The sequence below is a fragment of the Rhinoraja longicauda genome, chromosome 38 (assembly GCF_053455715.1).
Source record: "Rhinoraja longicauda isolate Sanriku21f chromosome 38, sRhiLon1.1, whole genome shotgun sequence".
Classification (NCBI taxonomy): domain Eukaryota; kingdom Metazoa; phylum Chordata; class Chondrichthyes; order Rajiformes; family Arhynchobatidae; genus Rhinoraja; species Rhinoraja longicauda.
Window position 1 is genome coordinate 13930937 of NC_135990.1, and position 17763 is coordinate 13948699.

General features: G+C 40.9%; 1 protein-coding gene across 1 annotated transcript in view; it reads right to left on the reverse strand.

Annotated features, from left to right (window-relative positions):
* LOC144610945 (fibrillin-1-like) overlaps positions 1 to 17763 on the reverse strand; it is a 330240-nt gene that overhangs the window by 77426 nt on the left and 235051 nt on the right. Inside the window, exons 39-47 of the mRNA XM_078429975.1 lie at positions 17597 to 17722; positions 15768 to 15893; positions 15312 to 15470; positions 15152 to 15223; positions 11196 to 11321; positions 9708 to 9830; positions 6072 to 6197; positions 2134 to 2250; positions 937 to 1065 (exon numbers count right to left, since the gene is read on the reverse strand). Coding sequence (XP_078286101.1) covers positions 937 to 1065; positions 2134 to 2250; positions 6072 to 6197; positions 9708 to 9830; positions 11196 to 11321; positions 15152 to 15223; positions 15312 to 15470; positions 15768 to 15893; positions 17597 to 17722 — 1104 coding nt within the window. The remainder of the gene's footprint in view (positions 1 to 936; positions 1066 to 2133; positions 2251 to 6071; positions 6198 to 9707; positions 9831 to 11195; positions 11322 to 15151; positions 15224 to 15311; positions 15471 to 15767; positions 15894 to 17596; positions 17723 to 17763) is intronic.

Sequence of the window (17763 nt, forward strand, 5' to 3'; positions counted from 1 at the left end):
TTTTTTTTGCACTCGGCCCGATTTAAAAAAAAGTTAAACAACCCGAATGTAATGACCCTGACGTGAACTATGGGCCTCGTGGTGGGTTACGTGCCGAGAGCTTAAAAATCAGTATAAGGGACCGTATTACATTTTGGTCAAACTTTGGTCGATTTTGATCACAAATTAGCTCAAAAGGATCATAGGTAGATACATTTTTAATGCTGTGGTATTTCATTATGATTTAATAACTTTCAAATTTGGCCACCCATGTCATAGGTTGCAACGTACCCTTATTTACGGAAACACCCATTTCCATAATTTATAATGAGTTAGGAAAATTCCAATTCAAGCTTTTGCCTGTCTGGTGGCCAACCACTGGCGCTTAACTTACTCACAGATGGAAAATATGGTGTTGGAAAGTTGGAGACATATCATCTCACTTTTTTACCAATGCCCCAAGCTTGATTGCCAACCCATATGTTGAAATACACTGCAAACGATTAACTTGTCAACCTTCCTTATTGAGGTGATTGTCATTCTCCCTCATGACTCCAGACTAAGTTGCAAACTAGTACTTTAATAAATAACATGGTCTAGGCTGGAACAATGAGATGCTTACTTTTTTGGTATTGTTAAACACTTCAGAGTTAAATGGGCAAACTCTTGCATCATTTCAATCAATGCAATGTGGTTTTCTAAGCATTCATTATTATTATCTGTAATTATCCATCTAAACTAATCCACACCCAAAATGAGCCAAATGAAAGGCGAAGAGTTGACAAAATGTAATGCTGTACAATGATTAAAGTCTTATGAAGAATTGGAAAATGTGGTCCTCTGCTACAACCTAATAGCTTTTGCATAACTTTTGAGTTTGCAGTAAATATAGAAGTTTGAAAGTACTAAGTCAGAATGCTTTAACATTTTCCTATCTGATTTATTAATGTTTCTTACCAACACAACTTCTTCCAGTAGGTGTAAGTTCATAGCCATCACGGCACAGGCATTGGAATGTTCCAATCGTATTGATGCACTGTCCATTTCTACAGAGAGCACCATTTAAAGTAGTGCATTCATCAACATCTGTTTATTAATAAGGAACAAAATTATAATCACATTCACAAATTTAGTACTTTATGTTATTATGGGTTAATTTTTAACTATTGGCATTAATATGTAACATTGGTAAAAATCAATCTGGATTTTTTGCAAGAATTTAGATAATTCAATGTGAAACCAAAGTCCGATTATATAATTTGTCAACAAAATATTTGTATTTTTAGTTTTTTTTACATGGTGCTGGTCTAGCAACCAAAGGTTATGAATTCAAAGCTTACCTTGGCAAATCAAATTAATAAATCTAATAATTAATAGACCAGTACTAGACCTTGTTGATAAAGTCAATACAAGCTCTTTTCAGGAAGTTCTTACCAGTAATTCTGTACAGTTAAAAATAAGGCTTTAACATGAAGTTTGTGGTTCCCAGCTTATTCTGGTAGCACCAAGCATGTTTACAAATTATGTTCCTAACTTAATTCAGTTAGTCAACTCTTCAGACAATTTTAAAGTCAAATTCTCTGTTCCTTAGAAGTATCTATAAAATGTAAGAGGCATAGATAGGGTAGACAGTCAGAATGGAAATATAAAATACTAGAGGGCACAGCTTTAAGGTGAGAGAGGCAAAGTTTAGAGGAGATGTGTGGCAAAGTTTTTTTATCCAGATGGTGGTGGGTGCCTGGAAAGCATTTCGGAGGGTGGTAGGTACGTGAGGCAGGTATGATTGTGGAAAAGCACATGGATATGTAGGGAATGGAGGGATATGGGTTATGTGCAGGCTGATAAGGGCTGGTCTTGGTATCATGTTTGGCACAGACATTGTCCGTCATCGGGGTTGGTTCTGTGCCCTACTGTTCTATGTTCTTGCAAGTGTAGGTGCATGGAATCGCTTATATTTTTCATATTCAATATAAAATGGGCTAATTACTTAAACAGTAAAGATTTCCTTGCAACTTTGCTTTCCCTTTCATATCCAGAAGTGATTAATTTAATTATGTCATTGTAGAATAGCAAAATATTTTTATAAAGCATTTTCTTTTAATTTGCACACTTCTGTATTTCTTAAGCTAAAAAAACCCACTATGTTTATCTTACCAATGCAGTCATTATTATGTGAAATCATGAATCCTGGGAAACACACACAGCTATATGAGCCAACTGTGTTCTTACAGGTCCCATTGCCACATGGCTGTCGCTCACATTCATCAATATCTGGGCAAAAGAAAAAGAAAATCAGTGTATTTTCACTTCAGAATAAATGTATTTTATATCTAACTTGAAATGTAATTGGTCTACATAACAAGAATGAGGATTCATGCAACCATTCAGCCTAACAGTTTTCATTTGATGTAGTTTTCCTACTGCAGTGTTGTGGACATAGCCCAATAGACAATAGGTGCAGGAGTAGGCCATTCGGCCCTTCGAGCCAGCACTGCCATTCAATGTGATCATGGCTGATCATTCTCAATCAGTACCCCGTTCCTGCTTTCTCCCCATACCCCCTGACTCCGCTATCCTTAAGAGCTCCATCTAGCTCTCTCCGCCCAGTCCATCACTCAAACCAGCCTCCCACCCAACTGCATCCACACGTCATGCTGCCACAGGAAAACATACTGACAGGCCACTCACAAACAGGTTATTCTCTCTTCTCCTCTCTCCAGTCATTTGAAAGTTTGAAAGCATCTACCATCAGATTCAAGAAAAGTTATCATTATAACTATTTTGTTAGCGAGAAATAGTTTGTAGCACTCATGCAAGAGTCATGCAGTTATGTGTTTATGTTCCATTCCAGAAGCTCAAACATAAAAACCTACATTTCTGAAGGTGTACTGTACAATAAAATTAAGTTTATGCCTGCCCTCAGGAGGACGCTAAAATAAAATAATTCGATTTTGAAGAAGCATAGTCCCCATGTTCTGGTCAAAATTGATGTCTCATTCAATAACTTTAAACAAAATTACCTGGTTATTACCTGAAAGCTTACTGCTTGCAATTTTTTTGTAATATTTCTTGCATCACATTTCTCACATTACAATGGTTGACTACAAATCAAAAAGTACTCAATGCAAAGGATGTTTTGACATATAGAAGAATATGCGAAAGATTCTATATAAACGCTAGTCATTGTTTTTAAATATCTTCACTGTAAAAGTGTGTCTTTTCTTGAGTAGTGCCACTTTTAGATGACAAAGCTCTCACAAATGCTAAACTTTATTAATTGAACCAGTGCTTTCCCTTCTTTTCTGGAGCCTTTTCTAAGACAATAATCAGGAATTCAGGAATGTATAAAACCCATATGCTATTACACTGGCATCAACTGGCAGATTAAACCAGCCAGCGTGGCTGTGTTCTGCAGATGCGGCTCACCGGCAGTCTCTCCGTTTTGTTGTTGTTTTTTTGTCATTGTCGTTGTTAAATGTACGTTTTATTTTATTTTTAATTCTGTGTATGTAGGGGGGTGGTGGGGGGGTTGGGGGAAACCTTTTTTCAAATCTCCTCCTCAACGGAGATGCGACCTTTACCGTGTCGTATCTCCGTTCGCGCTACGGCCTAACATCGTGGAGTCGGCGGCCTCCAGCTGGGATCGACCTCAAAGACTCCGGTCGCAGGGCCTGGACTTACCATCTCGGAGGCTTCGGCCGCGGGTCCTGCAGACCGCAACATCGGGAGTTCGCAGGTCCCTGGCTGGCGACCGGCTTTTGGGAGCTCCAGCCATAGCAGCTTCGACCGCCCCGAAGCGTGAGGTACGATCGACCCGCCCGCAGGCCCTTCATCGCCCTGCGTGGCTCGGCCGCAGCACTTTCCATCGCCCGGTGGGGGCTCAGGACTTTCATCGGCCTGCTCGGCTCGGCCCTGGGACTTTCCATCGCCCGGTGGGGGCTCAGGACTTTCATTGGCCTGCTCGGCTCAGCCCTGGGACTTTCCATCGCCCGGTGGGGGCTCAGGACTTTCATCGGCCTGCTCGGCTCGGCCCTGGGACTTTCCATCGCCCGGTGGGGGCTCAGGACTTTCATCGGCCTGCTCGGCTCGGCCCTGGGACTTTCCATCGCCCGGTGGGGGCTCAGGACTTTCATCGGCCTGCTCGGCTCGGCCCTGGGACTTTCCATCGCCCGGTGGGGGCTTCAAAAAGTTGGGAGCCTCGATCACCTCGTGGCACCACGGGAGAAGAATGAGGAGGAGATAAGACTTTGCCTTCCATCACAGTGAGGGTATGCCTAGAGCAATCACTGTGATGGCTGTTTTTTGTAAAAAATTATATCTGTGTGTCTTGTGCTTTTTAATGTCTACTGCCGGACCCTGACGTGAGAGGACGCTGGCGTTGAGTATTCGCCGCTTTTCCGTCAGGATAGTTTGTCTGTTTGTTTCTATGTTAATTGTTTTTGTAAAGCGCTTTGAGCATGTGATAAGGCGCTATATAAAATAAATGGATTATTATTATTATTATCCATTAATTGGTGAAAATGTGCAGTCGTGAATTAATAGGGTAGAAGTTCCCCTCTGCTTACAACTTCATTGTAATTTGCAAAGGAACAGCAGAGGCCAACAGGGTGATGACATCTGTCCCATCAGACTTGAGTTTGCCTTTTCCCAGAGTCGATATTGCAGAGGTTAGATCAGCCTTCCTGAGGAGCGAGAGTTCACGGACATCTTTGATCTCATCCTAGTCCATTCTGAGGTACCCACCTGCTTTAAGAAGACCACTAAGAAAAGCAAGGTCTCAAGTCTTAATGAGTACCATTCAGTGGTCTTGACATCTACCATCCATGGACACAGACACATTTCTTCTCTCACAAACGTAGTCACACAAACACACACACACAGCGTTTCGAGAAGCTGGTCGTGGAACACATTAAATCTAGCCATTCAAGCAACCTTGACCCACTGCAGTTCGCCTACTGCCACATGAGTTGCATGGCTGATGCCATCTCCCTGACCCAAGATTCATCCCAGGAACACCTGGATAAGATGCAAGCATTCTTAGGAATAAATATCACCAGCAATTTGTCCTGACCCAGCCACAAATGTGCCATAGAAAGCACTTTTTTGGGATGGATCACAGCATGGTTTGGGAACAGCTCCATTCAAAACCACAATAAATTGAAGAGTTGTGGACCTAGCTCAGATCATCACGCAAAGTAACATCTCTTCCGTTGACTCCATCTACACTTTACGATGCCTCGGCAAGGCCACCCGCATAATCAAGGACCAGCCTCACCCCCGCCACTCCCTCTTCTCCCCTCTCCCATCAGGCACGAGATGCAGAAGTATGAAAACGCATACCTCCTGATTCAGGGACAGTTACTTCCGCGCTTTTATCAGGCAACTGAATGGTCCTCTCGCCGACTAGAGAGTGTTCCTGACCTCCCATCTACCTCGTTGGAGACTTTAATCAGAGTTTATCTTGCACTAAATGTCATCCTCCTTATCCTGCATCTGTCCACTGTGATGGTTTGACTTTAAAAACCCCTGACTTTAAAAATCGGTACGAGAACTAACATGTAGTCTATATTTGTTTGCCTGTCATTCCCCTATTTCTCCACATCTGGAAAACAAATAAAAGGAAAACTCATCAATCAGTTCCATGGACAAACTTATTAACTGGAAATATGTGAGGAACAAGCTTCAGAGAGAAACCCTAAAGTACACATGGAATCCCTCAGTGCCCATTTCATATAAAATAAAAGGAGAATATTGTGGAAAACACAAAAATGCATGTCAGACGGTATATGTACGAAGAAAAACAAAGTAAACCAATTGGTCCTTTCGTCATTTATTATGGACAGTTGGTTCCACCAAGGATTCAAATACTAAGAAATCCATAAACAACTGGATAACTGAGAAAATTAACAGTAGAAAATCCAAATAAAAAAACAACGGAACACAAACTGAGTTGTGACACAATTACACAGATTGTCTGAATTGATTTTGCTTGAATTAAATATGGCTGATTAGATTTTAATGGAAGTTAAACTATGCAGATACAGCTGCCAATTTCCTGCTATGTGTTCCCATTCTTTCCAGTGTTTACTTACCCATACACATTGTCTTATCCGGAGTTGCTTTGAATCCATTACGGCAGATACAGTGGTAACTCCCTACTGTATCAATGCATTGACCGTGACTACAAACATTAGGAATATCACGACATTCATTACGATCTGTGGGCAAAAGAAAGTACATTTCTATAAAGGCACCAAACACAGCATCAACATTTACAAACCTACACTCAGAAAACTTAGGTCAAGGAGTTTAAGAACACAAATAAAAATAGTGATTGCCAAACATCTGAAATAAAAATGCTAGAATGAGCTATTAACCATTCAACATCTGAAAAGAAGAAAGTGGGTAATATTTCAGGAGAACAATTAGAAACATAGAAAAATAGGTGCAGGCGTAGGCCATTCGGCCCTTTGCAGCAGCACCGCCATCCAATACGATCATGGCTGATGATTTAAAATCAGTACCCCTTTCCTGCTTTTTCCCCATATCCCTTGATTCCTTTAACCCTAAGAGCTAAATCTGTTCAAGAATTCTGCTTCAAATATTCAATAACTTGTTTTCAGGTTTTGATGGATTTGCATTTGCAGCATGATCTGTTTTACAGCACATAGTACAATAATGGTACACAAAAGAAACTGGATCACTGTGATTTTATTGCATAAAAGGGCGGCACGGTGGCGCAGCGGTAGAGTTGCTGCCTTACAGCGAATGCAGCGCCGGAGACTCAGGTTCGATCCTGACTACGGGTGCTGTACTGTAAGGAGTTTGTACGTTCTCCCCGTGACCTGCGTGGGTTTTCTCCGAGATCTTCGGTTTCCTCCCACACTCCAAAGACGTACAGGTATGTAGGTTAATTGACTGGGTAAATGTAAAAATTGTCCCTAGTGTGTGTAGGATAGTGTTAATGTGCGGGGATCGCTGGGCGGTGCGGACTTGGTGGGCCGAAAAGGTCTGTTTCCGCGCTGTATCTGAAATATGAAAATATATGAAAAAGCAAGAACATTATTTATTTTGTTCGACACATGAGACTGCAGATGCTGGGATCTGGAGCAGAAAACAAACTCCCGGAGGAAGTCAGTGGGTCAGGCAACATTTGTCGAGGCAAAGGCATAGTTGAAGTTTCTGGTCGAGACCATCCTCAGACCCGATGAAGGATCTCGACCGGAAATAAACTATTTATTTGCCTTCACCTTTGCTGCTTGACCTGCTGAATTCTTCCAGTGGTTTGATTTTTCCTCCATCGCCTTTTGTTGCTTGCTGTGAAACTTCAGGTGATTGAAATCTGAAATTAAACTAGAATATGCTGGAAATACTCATCAGGTCAGGCAGCATCTGTGATGAAAGAAAGAACGTTGACTTTTCAAGTCATGTAGCCAAAATTATATACTTTGTAAAAAAACAGGATTTGAAACAGTATAATAATAATAATAATATTCATTTATTGTCGTTGCAACAAGTACAACGAAATTAAAAAAATAGCAATCCTGACGGTGCGTAAAAACATATATGCAATAAATGCAAACAAGTAAATACCAATATATTAAATACAAAAGTTTTAACAGTGTGACCTATTACAGAAAGTAGTGTTCAGTTCTCGTATGGCCCTGGGGTAAAAACTGTTCTTGAGTCTGTTTGTTCGGGATTTGATCGACCTGAAACGTCGACCAGAGGGCAGAAGACCAAACAGACGGTGGGATGGGTCTTTTATTATTTTTCCTGCTCTACTGAGGCAGCGCAGGCTGAACAGGTGCTCCAGGGAGGGCAGTGAGCAGCCGATGATCTTCTGGGCCGTCGTGATGACCCTCTGAAGGGCCTTCCTGTCCTTTTCTGAGCAGCTGGCATACCATGTAGTTATACAGTATGCCAGCACACTCTCGATGGAGCAGCGATAGAAGGACATCATGAGCTTCTCCTGCAGGTTGGTCTTCCTGAGGATCCTCAGGAAGTGGAGTCTCTGCTGTGCCTTCTTCACTATGGTAATGGTGTTGGTAGACCAGGTAAGATCCTCTGCGATGTGCGTACCCAGGAACCTGAAAGCGGGTACCCTTTCCACACAGACCCCATTGATGTAGAGTGGGTTGTGTTCTGCACTGGTTTTCCTGTAGTCTATTATAAGTTCCTTTGTTTTGGAGTTCAGAACAAGATTGTCGTGCGGTTGCTGGTCTTGTAGTTGGTGATGTGCTGGGTGCCTTGCCATACCCGCCGTAGTTCATTGTTGGTGAAGTGGTCCTCAATCTTCCTCTTGTAGGACGCTTTGGCATCCTTGATGCCTCTCTTCAGGTTGGTTCTAGCAGCACTGTATAGAGCTCTATCACTAGACCTGAAGGCGGTGTTACGGTCCTTGAGGAGAGACCTGACATCCTTCGTCATCCAGGGCTTCTGATTGGGATACAACCGGATACGTTTGTCGACGGTGACATTGTCAACACAGTTTTGAATATAGCAGAGTACAGTTGATGTGTACTCCTCCAAGTCCTGATCCTCAAAAATATCCCAGTTGGTCCTTTCGAAGCAATCCTGCAGCTGTGAGGAAGCTCCTTCAGGCCATGTCTTAACAGTCTTTATGGTGACTGGAGCTTTCCTCCTGAGTGGGGTGTATGCTAGAGTTAAGAATATGGACAGGTGATCTGACTGCCCTAGGTGTGGTAGTGGTGCTGACCTGAAACCCTTCTTAATGTTAGAATAAACCTTGTCTAGTGTGTTTTTCCCCCTGGTAGTACATCTTATATGTTGTTCAAATTATATGACAATTCAAAATAACAAAGCTTAGTCAGCTCAAAGCTGATGTATTACTGGCTTAAAACAAATCTGAACTCTGTTAGTGTAAATAATTAATTTAATTAATTTGCAGAAATGGCCTGTAGATATCTTAATGCGAGCCACAGAATGATATCAACAGCAATGTTCTCAATTTTAGTGTTATGTAGGTTTAGCACTTATGACCATGGGGAAATGAATCTTAACATGAGAGAAAATTAATAAATAAATAGCACTATTCAGGACCATAGTTTTCTCCTCAACACTGAGATGGATGGAAATCGTAGGCTGAGATAAAACAAATTACTTATGAACACTCCTCCTGTAAATCAGTACAAGGGGCACTGAATATTTTGTTTTCCCAGATCAATTTGGTGTATATGTAATACTAAATGGATGTTTGTTATTTTATTCTACAAGTCCTGAACCATTCAAAAGAAGCATTATTTTTGTTGTGCACAACTTGTACTTGGCACAACTATTGTTTCAGTAGGTTTTTAATGTGTCAATTATTTCCCCTTGGATATTTTCTTGGAATGCCTTAATGGTCTCATTTAAAACATTCTGATCTCCCCATTGATATTTTATAATCATCATAAGCATATCTCCCCTTAGCAACTTGCAGAAATGAAAATAATTGTAGGAAATTCATACTTCCTTTTAATTAAAAATGTGTTTTGTCATTCATGTGTAAACATCTTGTGCTTTTGTTCATTTTGCTCAGAAACCATACATCAGATTTCTAACGATAAGGATAATGTCACAATTAATCTACATGTCCCAGGGTTCAAAATATATATATTTGAAACTATGACTTTTTATTCAAGAAAGAAAACACCTGATATGCACAAAAAGCACTTTCCTAGTTGAAAATATATAGCTATATTTCAATTTTAACAGTGATTACCTACCTAGACAATGTCCTGTTGGAGTGAGCCGGTAACCTGATGAACATTCACAGCGATAGCTGCCTGGTGTGTTAATGCAGTCAGCATTCTGTTGACACAATGGACCATTCTGGCATTCATCCATATCTGGTTGAACAAAACACCAGTTAATAAATTAATTATACTTTGGCATTGTGATCAAATTAAGAGTTTTTCAAATCTGTTTTTGAGGAGTATCATTATTAAAACTCTTTTATAAAATATTAATCAGCCACAAAGAATTTTGATTTTCATTCCATTTTTTGTTTTATGCGATTTGGCTACATCTGGAGCATGTTGTCCAAACCTGGGTACCACATTTAAAAAAAAAAATGCTTTAAAGCAGGTACTGCAGAGGTTTACAGGGTTCATTTTAGGGATGAAGGAACTTAGTAATGTGGGTAAATTGGAGAAGCTGGGTGGTTAGAACAGACAGTTGAGAGTGGATCCAATCATGACTATTAAAACCATGAAGAGCAGAGAAAGAATAAGATACAGACAAATTGTCGCATTGGAGCAATGGTCAAAAACTTAAATGGCACAAAATGAATGTAATTGCAAAAAGAACCAAAAGTGACATATTGAAATCCTCTTTGTGTTACCAGTGGGAAGACGAGGGCATCTATACAATCTAAAAATTCTGTGATCAGTACAAGATAGTTTAAGATAGATGCTGGAAGTAAATTTGATCAATACAAACTTGAGTCTGTGCTGGCCCTTTCAAAGAAAAATCATGCTGAGTCCCAGAGCTTGTTAGGCTAAGAATGCAGTGCCCTCTTGTACCTTTGTTACTGTCAGAAGAGGTGAATATTGAATAATAATTTAATTTTGGTGCTCAAAATGGAACTTGAAAGGTAGTGGAAAGGAAGAGAAATAGTAGGGTTATGGGAAAAGAGAAGTGGAGCTCGCAAGATTGTTCTTACACACAGTCAGTATGGACCCAATGGGACAAATTTTATGAACCACCGTGAAGAGAAGTAACATTTTACTTTGAAGTTCTTTCATTGATCAGTGCCTGACCATGGCTGAGAGCAATCAAACGGAGAGGACAGTCGCAAATCATTAAGACTGTCTGCTCAGCATCTGCCTCAAACTGTCTGGTGCTGATCACAGAATTATTTACATTTTATTATAGTTCATGGTGCATGCAAATGGCACCATTGAACTTCAGTTACTCTGTGACAAAACAAATTATTCTATTTTGGTCTGATTGCTGTCTTTTTAACAAGAGATAACATATAATGTACAACTCACAATACATGCATGTTATAGAATTATTATTGTTTCAATGCCAGTTTGAGAGAGATCCATGCATTGATTTATAATGTACTAATTTTTAATAATTTTACTGGCATGAAGTATAAACTTACAATGAAAAAGTAGTGATTGACAAACTTTATCTGTATATGCTTTTAAACTATAGGAAGCTATTGCAACAGATGGTTTTACAAATCAAAATACTTTTTTCCCTACCTTCACAGCTAATCAGTTGATCATTATATTGAAATCCCATAGGACACTCGCAACGGAAGCTTCCAAGTTGGTTTATGCATACACCATTAGCACAGACACCAGGAATCATTCGACATTCATCAATGTCTGTATGAAAGTACATCTGCAGGTTAACATTGTGCACTAACTATGCACAAGCATATTTTTCTTCATTCATTAAGATTAAACCATTTTCATTAAAAGTGCAAAAGGTTTCAATTATTTTTTAATGTATGCTGATTATAAGTGTCAAACATAGAAACACTGAAAATAGGTGCAGGTATATGCCATTTAGCCCTTCGAGCCAGCACCGCCATTCAATATGGTCATAGCTGATCATTTCATTTATTAATATTATTAAATTATCTTCCTAAATCACTATTTAAATCACATCAACGGGACAGTGGTGGAGAGAGTCAATAATTTCAAGTTCCTGGGCCTGCATATCTCTGAAGACCAAGTCAAGTCAAGTCAAGTCAAGTCAATTTTATTTGTATAGCACATTTAAAAACAACCCACATTGACCAAAGTGCTGCACATCTGATTCACCTATGGTCCGTTATACCAAGGGTTTACTGAACTCTCTTTAACTTCTATAAGTGTACAGTTGAGATGATATTGACTGGTTGCATCACGGTCTGGTTCAGCAACTCGAACGCCCAGGAACAATGGAGATTACAAAAAGTGGCGAACAATGCCCGTTCCACGGGTACAGACCTCCTCACCATGAAATGGATCTTAGGGAGGTGTTGTCTCAAATAGGCAGCCAGCATCATCAAGAACCCGCACGACCCTGGCCACCCTCTATTTCACTCCTGCCATTGGGAAGAAGGTATAGGAGTCTGAAAACTGTAGCGCTCGGTTTCAGGAACAGCTTCCCAATGACCATCAGGCTACTGAAAACTGCAAATTCCAACTAAACTCTGAACTATGGCCTGCCTAGGTTGGACTAAGGACTTTGTTTTCGCACTATATTGTGTTTTTTAATTTATTGAACTTTTTGTGTGTGTTTATTACATTATCTATTGAGTCCCTTGTTATAACGGACCATGGAGTAGGGAATGGTGTCCATTATTGCCGAATGTCTGCTACAACTGAGTAAGGTGCTGAGTTACTTTAGCACTTTATGTTGTTTCACCTCAAAACTAGGCGCCAATGCCGCTGGTCTGTACCAGCAAGCCCTTCTTCACCACTTACTGCATGGTCCGGTTGACGTGGCCATCAGCCCTTTCTTCAGGCACTGCCAATGACAAGAAATGCTCGGTTACTGTGGGGCTCCCTCCCCTCTCAGCAGTTGCCGCTTATCCTTTTGGCCTTTGCTTTGTCCGCTCCTCACTCTACTGCCACCTCCTCCTGCCCGCAGTTGCTGACATCTTCCACAGTGGAGTAATGTTGGCAACTCTAGGGCAGGAGGAGGAGGAGGAGGCAGCGGCAGTGGAGTGGACAAAATGACGGCCGAAGGGAAGAAGCAGCAGATGGTGGGAGGTGAGGGAGCACCATAGTGACCGAGACGGTCCTGTCACTGGAGGTGGCATGAAGAAAGCACTGCACCCAGGAGCTACAAACTAAGCCGTGTGGTGGATGAAGAATGGCTCACTGGTGCACCTTGCGAGCTGGGGGTGGCATTGGAAGCTGGGGCTGTAAGCAGCCAGGGAGGTGTGCAATTCGAGGGTGGTGTGGGCAGGTCCAATCACTATAACCAAAATCCGTTATAATGGATCTGTTAAAACAAGTGTTTACTATACTGTGTTTACAAACCTGTTTTGCTGCTGCAAGTAAGAATTACATTGTTCCGTTCTTGTACAAATGACAATAAAATCTCAATACTTATTGCTTTCTTTATTTCTTAGGAGAACCTTTGGAAAATCATGTAGGTTTTCAAGTGAAAACCTTTTAATCCAAGTTATGAGTAAGGCCATTACAATGCTAAAAATAAAAACAAAAACAGAAAGTGCTGGACACACACATTCACGTTTCTGTCCTGGGTCCTTCGCTGCCAGAGTGAGTCCACACGCAAACTGGAGGAATAGCACCTCATATTCCACTTGGGTAGCTTACAACCCAATGGTATGAAGTTTGAAGTCTCCAATGTTAAGTATACAATACAATAATACAATGCAAGATATCTTTATTGTCATTGTACAGGGGTACAAAGAGATGGGAAATGCGACTTCCATTCGATGCAATAAATGAATTTGCTAATCTTTGGACAGTCCAGAGAAACAAAATTAGAAACAGTTAAAACAGTATAAAGTGTAATTGTCGCTGTGTGACGTGACGATTCGAAGGCGACAGTTCATGGGGGGCGCACTCAGCAGGACCGGTTCAGACCAGCTATAGCTCTGGGGATGAAGCTGCTCCTAAGTCTGGAGGTACGGGCGTAGAAGGCCTTGTAACGTCTTCCGGTTGGTAGACGTTCGAACAGACTATTGCAAGGGTGTGAGGAGTCTTTATGAATGCTGGTGGCTTTCCTGAGGCATCGTGTATTGTAGATGCCCTCCAAGGCAGGTAGCTGTGTCCCGATAATCTTCGGAGCTCTGTAGACTACCCGCTGAGGAGCTCTCCTCTCTGCTTCCGTACAGCTGAGATACCACACAGAGATGCCATGCCATCTGTGGTGCAGCGGTAGAAGGTCGTCAGCAGTTGTTGGGGCAGACCAGTCTTTTTAAGTGTTCTTAGGAAAAACAGTCGTTGCTGTGCCTTCTTGACCAGCACAGCGGTGTTAGTGGACCATGTGAGGTCCTCCGAAATGTGTGTGCCCAGAAACCTGAAGCAGGACACTCTTTCCACACTGTCCCCATTGATAAAGATCGGGGCGTGTTCCCCATTATGTGACCTTCTGAAGTTGATGATCAGCTCCTTGGTCTTAGAGGTGTTTACGGACAGGTTGTTATCTGAGCACCAGTCCGCCAGGTTCTGCACCTCCGCTCTGTAGTGTGTTTCATCACCGTTGGTGATCAGCCCGATCACTGATCGTCTGTGTCGTCTGCAAACTTAACAATGGTGTTGATGGCGAATGCAGGAACACAGTCGTGTGTGAAGAGGGAGTAGAGCTCAATACACAGCCCTGTGGTGTGCCGGTACTCAGGGTGATAGTGGAGGACAGGTGCGGGCCCAGTCTCACTGCCTGCGGTCGCTACGTCAGGAAATTCGGGATCCAGTTGCATAACGACGAGCTGAGGCCTAGCTGGTGGAGTTTGGTGGTGAGCTTGGTGGGGTGACCGTGTTGAAGGCAGAGCTATAGTCTATGAATAGCATCCTCACATACGTGCCCTGTCTCTCCAGGTGAGTCAGGACAGTGTGAAGAGCCAGAGAGATGGCGTCCTCTGTGGATCTGTTTGCCCTGTATGCAGATTGATGCGTTGGTATCTAACCAACCCCCATTCCCCACCCACTTCCTGTTCCCCCGCGCTCTCGCGTGTCCCACCTGTATTCACACCTATCTCTCCACTGCTCCTTTAGTTTCACTAATTCACATCTCTTCAATCCTTTTGTCTCACACCTTCTGTCTTTTCATCTCTGGCCTTTGTTTAATCATCTGCCTATCAAAAACCCCCTCATCTGTATCCACTCACTACTTGCCAGGCTTTGTCATGCCCCTCAGTTTTCTTCCCCCCCAGCTACTGCTCCAATACAACCAGTTTCAGAAGGGTCACAACCCGAAACATCATCTATCCATGTTCTCCAGAGATGCAGCATGCCCCACTGAGATCTCTAGCACTTTGTGGCTTTATTTGTAAACCAGCATCTGCAGTTATTTGTTTCTGTTAAATCATTAAATCTAATTCCATGATAATGTAGGGCCTCCATGTGTAAAGCTCTCTTTAAATGCAATTCCTGAACCTTGAGGAAACATTATTTTTTTAAATAAACTATTTTACTGTTCAAGAAGATTTATCAATTAAAAACTTTGTGCAAAAAATAAAGTGACATCTTACCAACTGGCTGTCCTGTTGTAATGTCAATAATGTAGCCTGGTCTCTGACTCCCACAAAGAAGAACATATTCATCTGAAATATAATTCAGCATAAATGTCAATGCAATATACACAGCATGAATCCCACTGTAAATTTCTGAATTTGATAGAAAATAAATTACTTGTGACAGGAAGGGGACACTGTTCACAAGGCCTATTCCAGGCTTTCCCGATGTTATATGCACAGCAGCACAGCTTCTTTGACATATTGAAGGGCAGTTCACCATCACATGTACCATTTTCACTGTAGAAATTTTTGAAGCAGAAGCTTTTTCTCATGTCTGCAAATTGAAAGGTTAAGATCTGTTACCTGTTGTTACTAAATATCATATCATATCATATATATACAGCCGGAAACAGGCCTTTTCGGCCCTCCAAGTCCGTGCCGCCCAGCGATCCCCGCACATTAACACTATCCTACACACACTAGGGACAAATTTTTTACATTTACCCAGCCAATTAACCTACATACCTGTACGTCTTTGGAATAAGAAAGATTATTACTCAAGAAAACTAATCTTAACTGATTAAAGTAAAATACTCCTTAATTTTCTTCTTACTAGTTGATAGGTGCTTACCCATGCAGTTGTTTCCACCATTAACCTGCATGTAATCTGATGGACAGATACAGGTATAGTTTCCTAGTGTGTTAAAACATGTACCAGGGCCACAAATACCAGGTGAACTAATGCATTCATTAAGATCTGGAAAAAAAGCAAATGAACAAATGTTTTAGATAATGAAACATTATATCTCTATTTTGTAAAATAAAGCTGTACATTCTGAGAATTTAGAATCGATTATGGTTGTTTAGCTGCATTGTAGCTGAACAATGTATATATACCAAACATGCTTTGGGAAGCTTAATTTCTGCGCTAGGTCTGTCAGCCAAAGGTTAATGGGTCACAGTAATCAAGTTGGTTACTGACTTCTGTGAATGTGGCAGAAGTAATTTCTTGATAAACGTATAGATAGATATTGTTTGAAACTGACATCTCTGGCACAGCGATCGGATTCTCATCATAGTAAATTGAACCATACTTATAGTCACCAGCAGTTCTCTTTTGAATTCTGAGATACACAAATCTGCACTAGACTTACCATTCATTTTATTTGACTTCAAATGGCTAATTGCATGTTATAAATAGAAATTTGTAAGGTGTGATATTCTCTTTAATTATAATTAACCAAAACAATAAATTCAATAACATACAGCTTAGATGTGATAAAAGACACAAAATGCTGGAGTAACTCAGCGGGTCAGACAGTATCCCTGGAGAACATGTTCTCCAGGGATGCTGTGTAAGAAGGACTTGCAGACACTGGTTTAAGCCGAAGATAGACACAAAAAGCTGGAGTAACTCAGCGGGATAGGCAGCATCTCTGGAGAGAAGGAATGGGTGACGTTTCGGGTCGAGACCCTTCTTCAGACTGTCCCGCTGAGTTGCTCCAGCTTTTGTGTCTATCTCCAGGGATGCTGCCTGACCTGCCGAGTTACTCCAGTATTTTGTGCCTTTACTTGGTCAACCACCTTTGTAGTTCCTTGTTTCTACAATTTAGATGTGATACTGCTCCTAGAACCAATTAAAGTTATATGATGGTATTATAGTTTTAGGACAGGTAGAAACTGCATGGGGAATGTTAAATATAGTAGTCTTTCCAGATTTCTAGCCATTAAATGATTTTACCATTAAAAGAATAGCAATTGTTAAACTATATCAAAATAGATATCTTCTTAAAATAATTGCAGGATTTAGTATGTTATTCTTAGTATCTTAATAGACAATAGGTGCAGGTGCAGGCTATTCAGACCGATTGTAGCAAGGTGGGTGGGGTTGGTTCTGTTTATTTTTTCGCTTGCAGTTTTTTCCGCCTACCCTCCAGCATTTTGTGTTTATCTTTTATCTGAAAGCTCATCTCAGTTTGCTGGTGAGATTACGATCCTGTGACGTCAATTTTCCAAATCATGCCCTTGAATGAAAAGCAGTAAGTACTAAATAACAGAAAATTACCTTATGTGCTCTATTCAACATTTTTCTACAGTTGTGCAGCTGAGATTATGTACTCAATGCACCTGAACATTAAGTATGCCCTCAATTAGTTAGTGACGCTACAAGTAGTTATTTGAGTACAATGTCAGTGTAATTTATGAAATCTTTTTTTGATCTTCCATTTCTGAAAAAGTTTAGCTTTAGAGCATTAGAGCATGAACTGAGTATTCTGAATATTATTTATTACCCCTGTATTCTTACATTTTTTTCTGGTCTTCAGATTCTGTTTGATGACTTACTTTGCCTCTGATAAGCAGCAAAAGAAAATAGTTATATACGGCCCACAAAATATAAAAACAATAAACCAAAATAAAAATATTAAAGCCCGAGTGATAATTACACTTCAGTAAATATACCTTCACATACTCTGGTTTCTTCATTCAAATAGAAACCACGTGGACATTCACACTGGAAGCTACCAAAAGTATTGAGACATGTTCCTTCTTGACAGAGACCGGGTAATTCTTTACATTCATCAATATCTGTAGAAAGCAACAACAAAATGTAATGTACTATTCACACT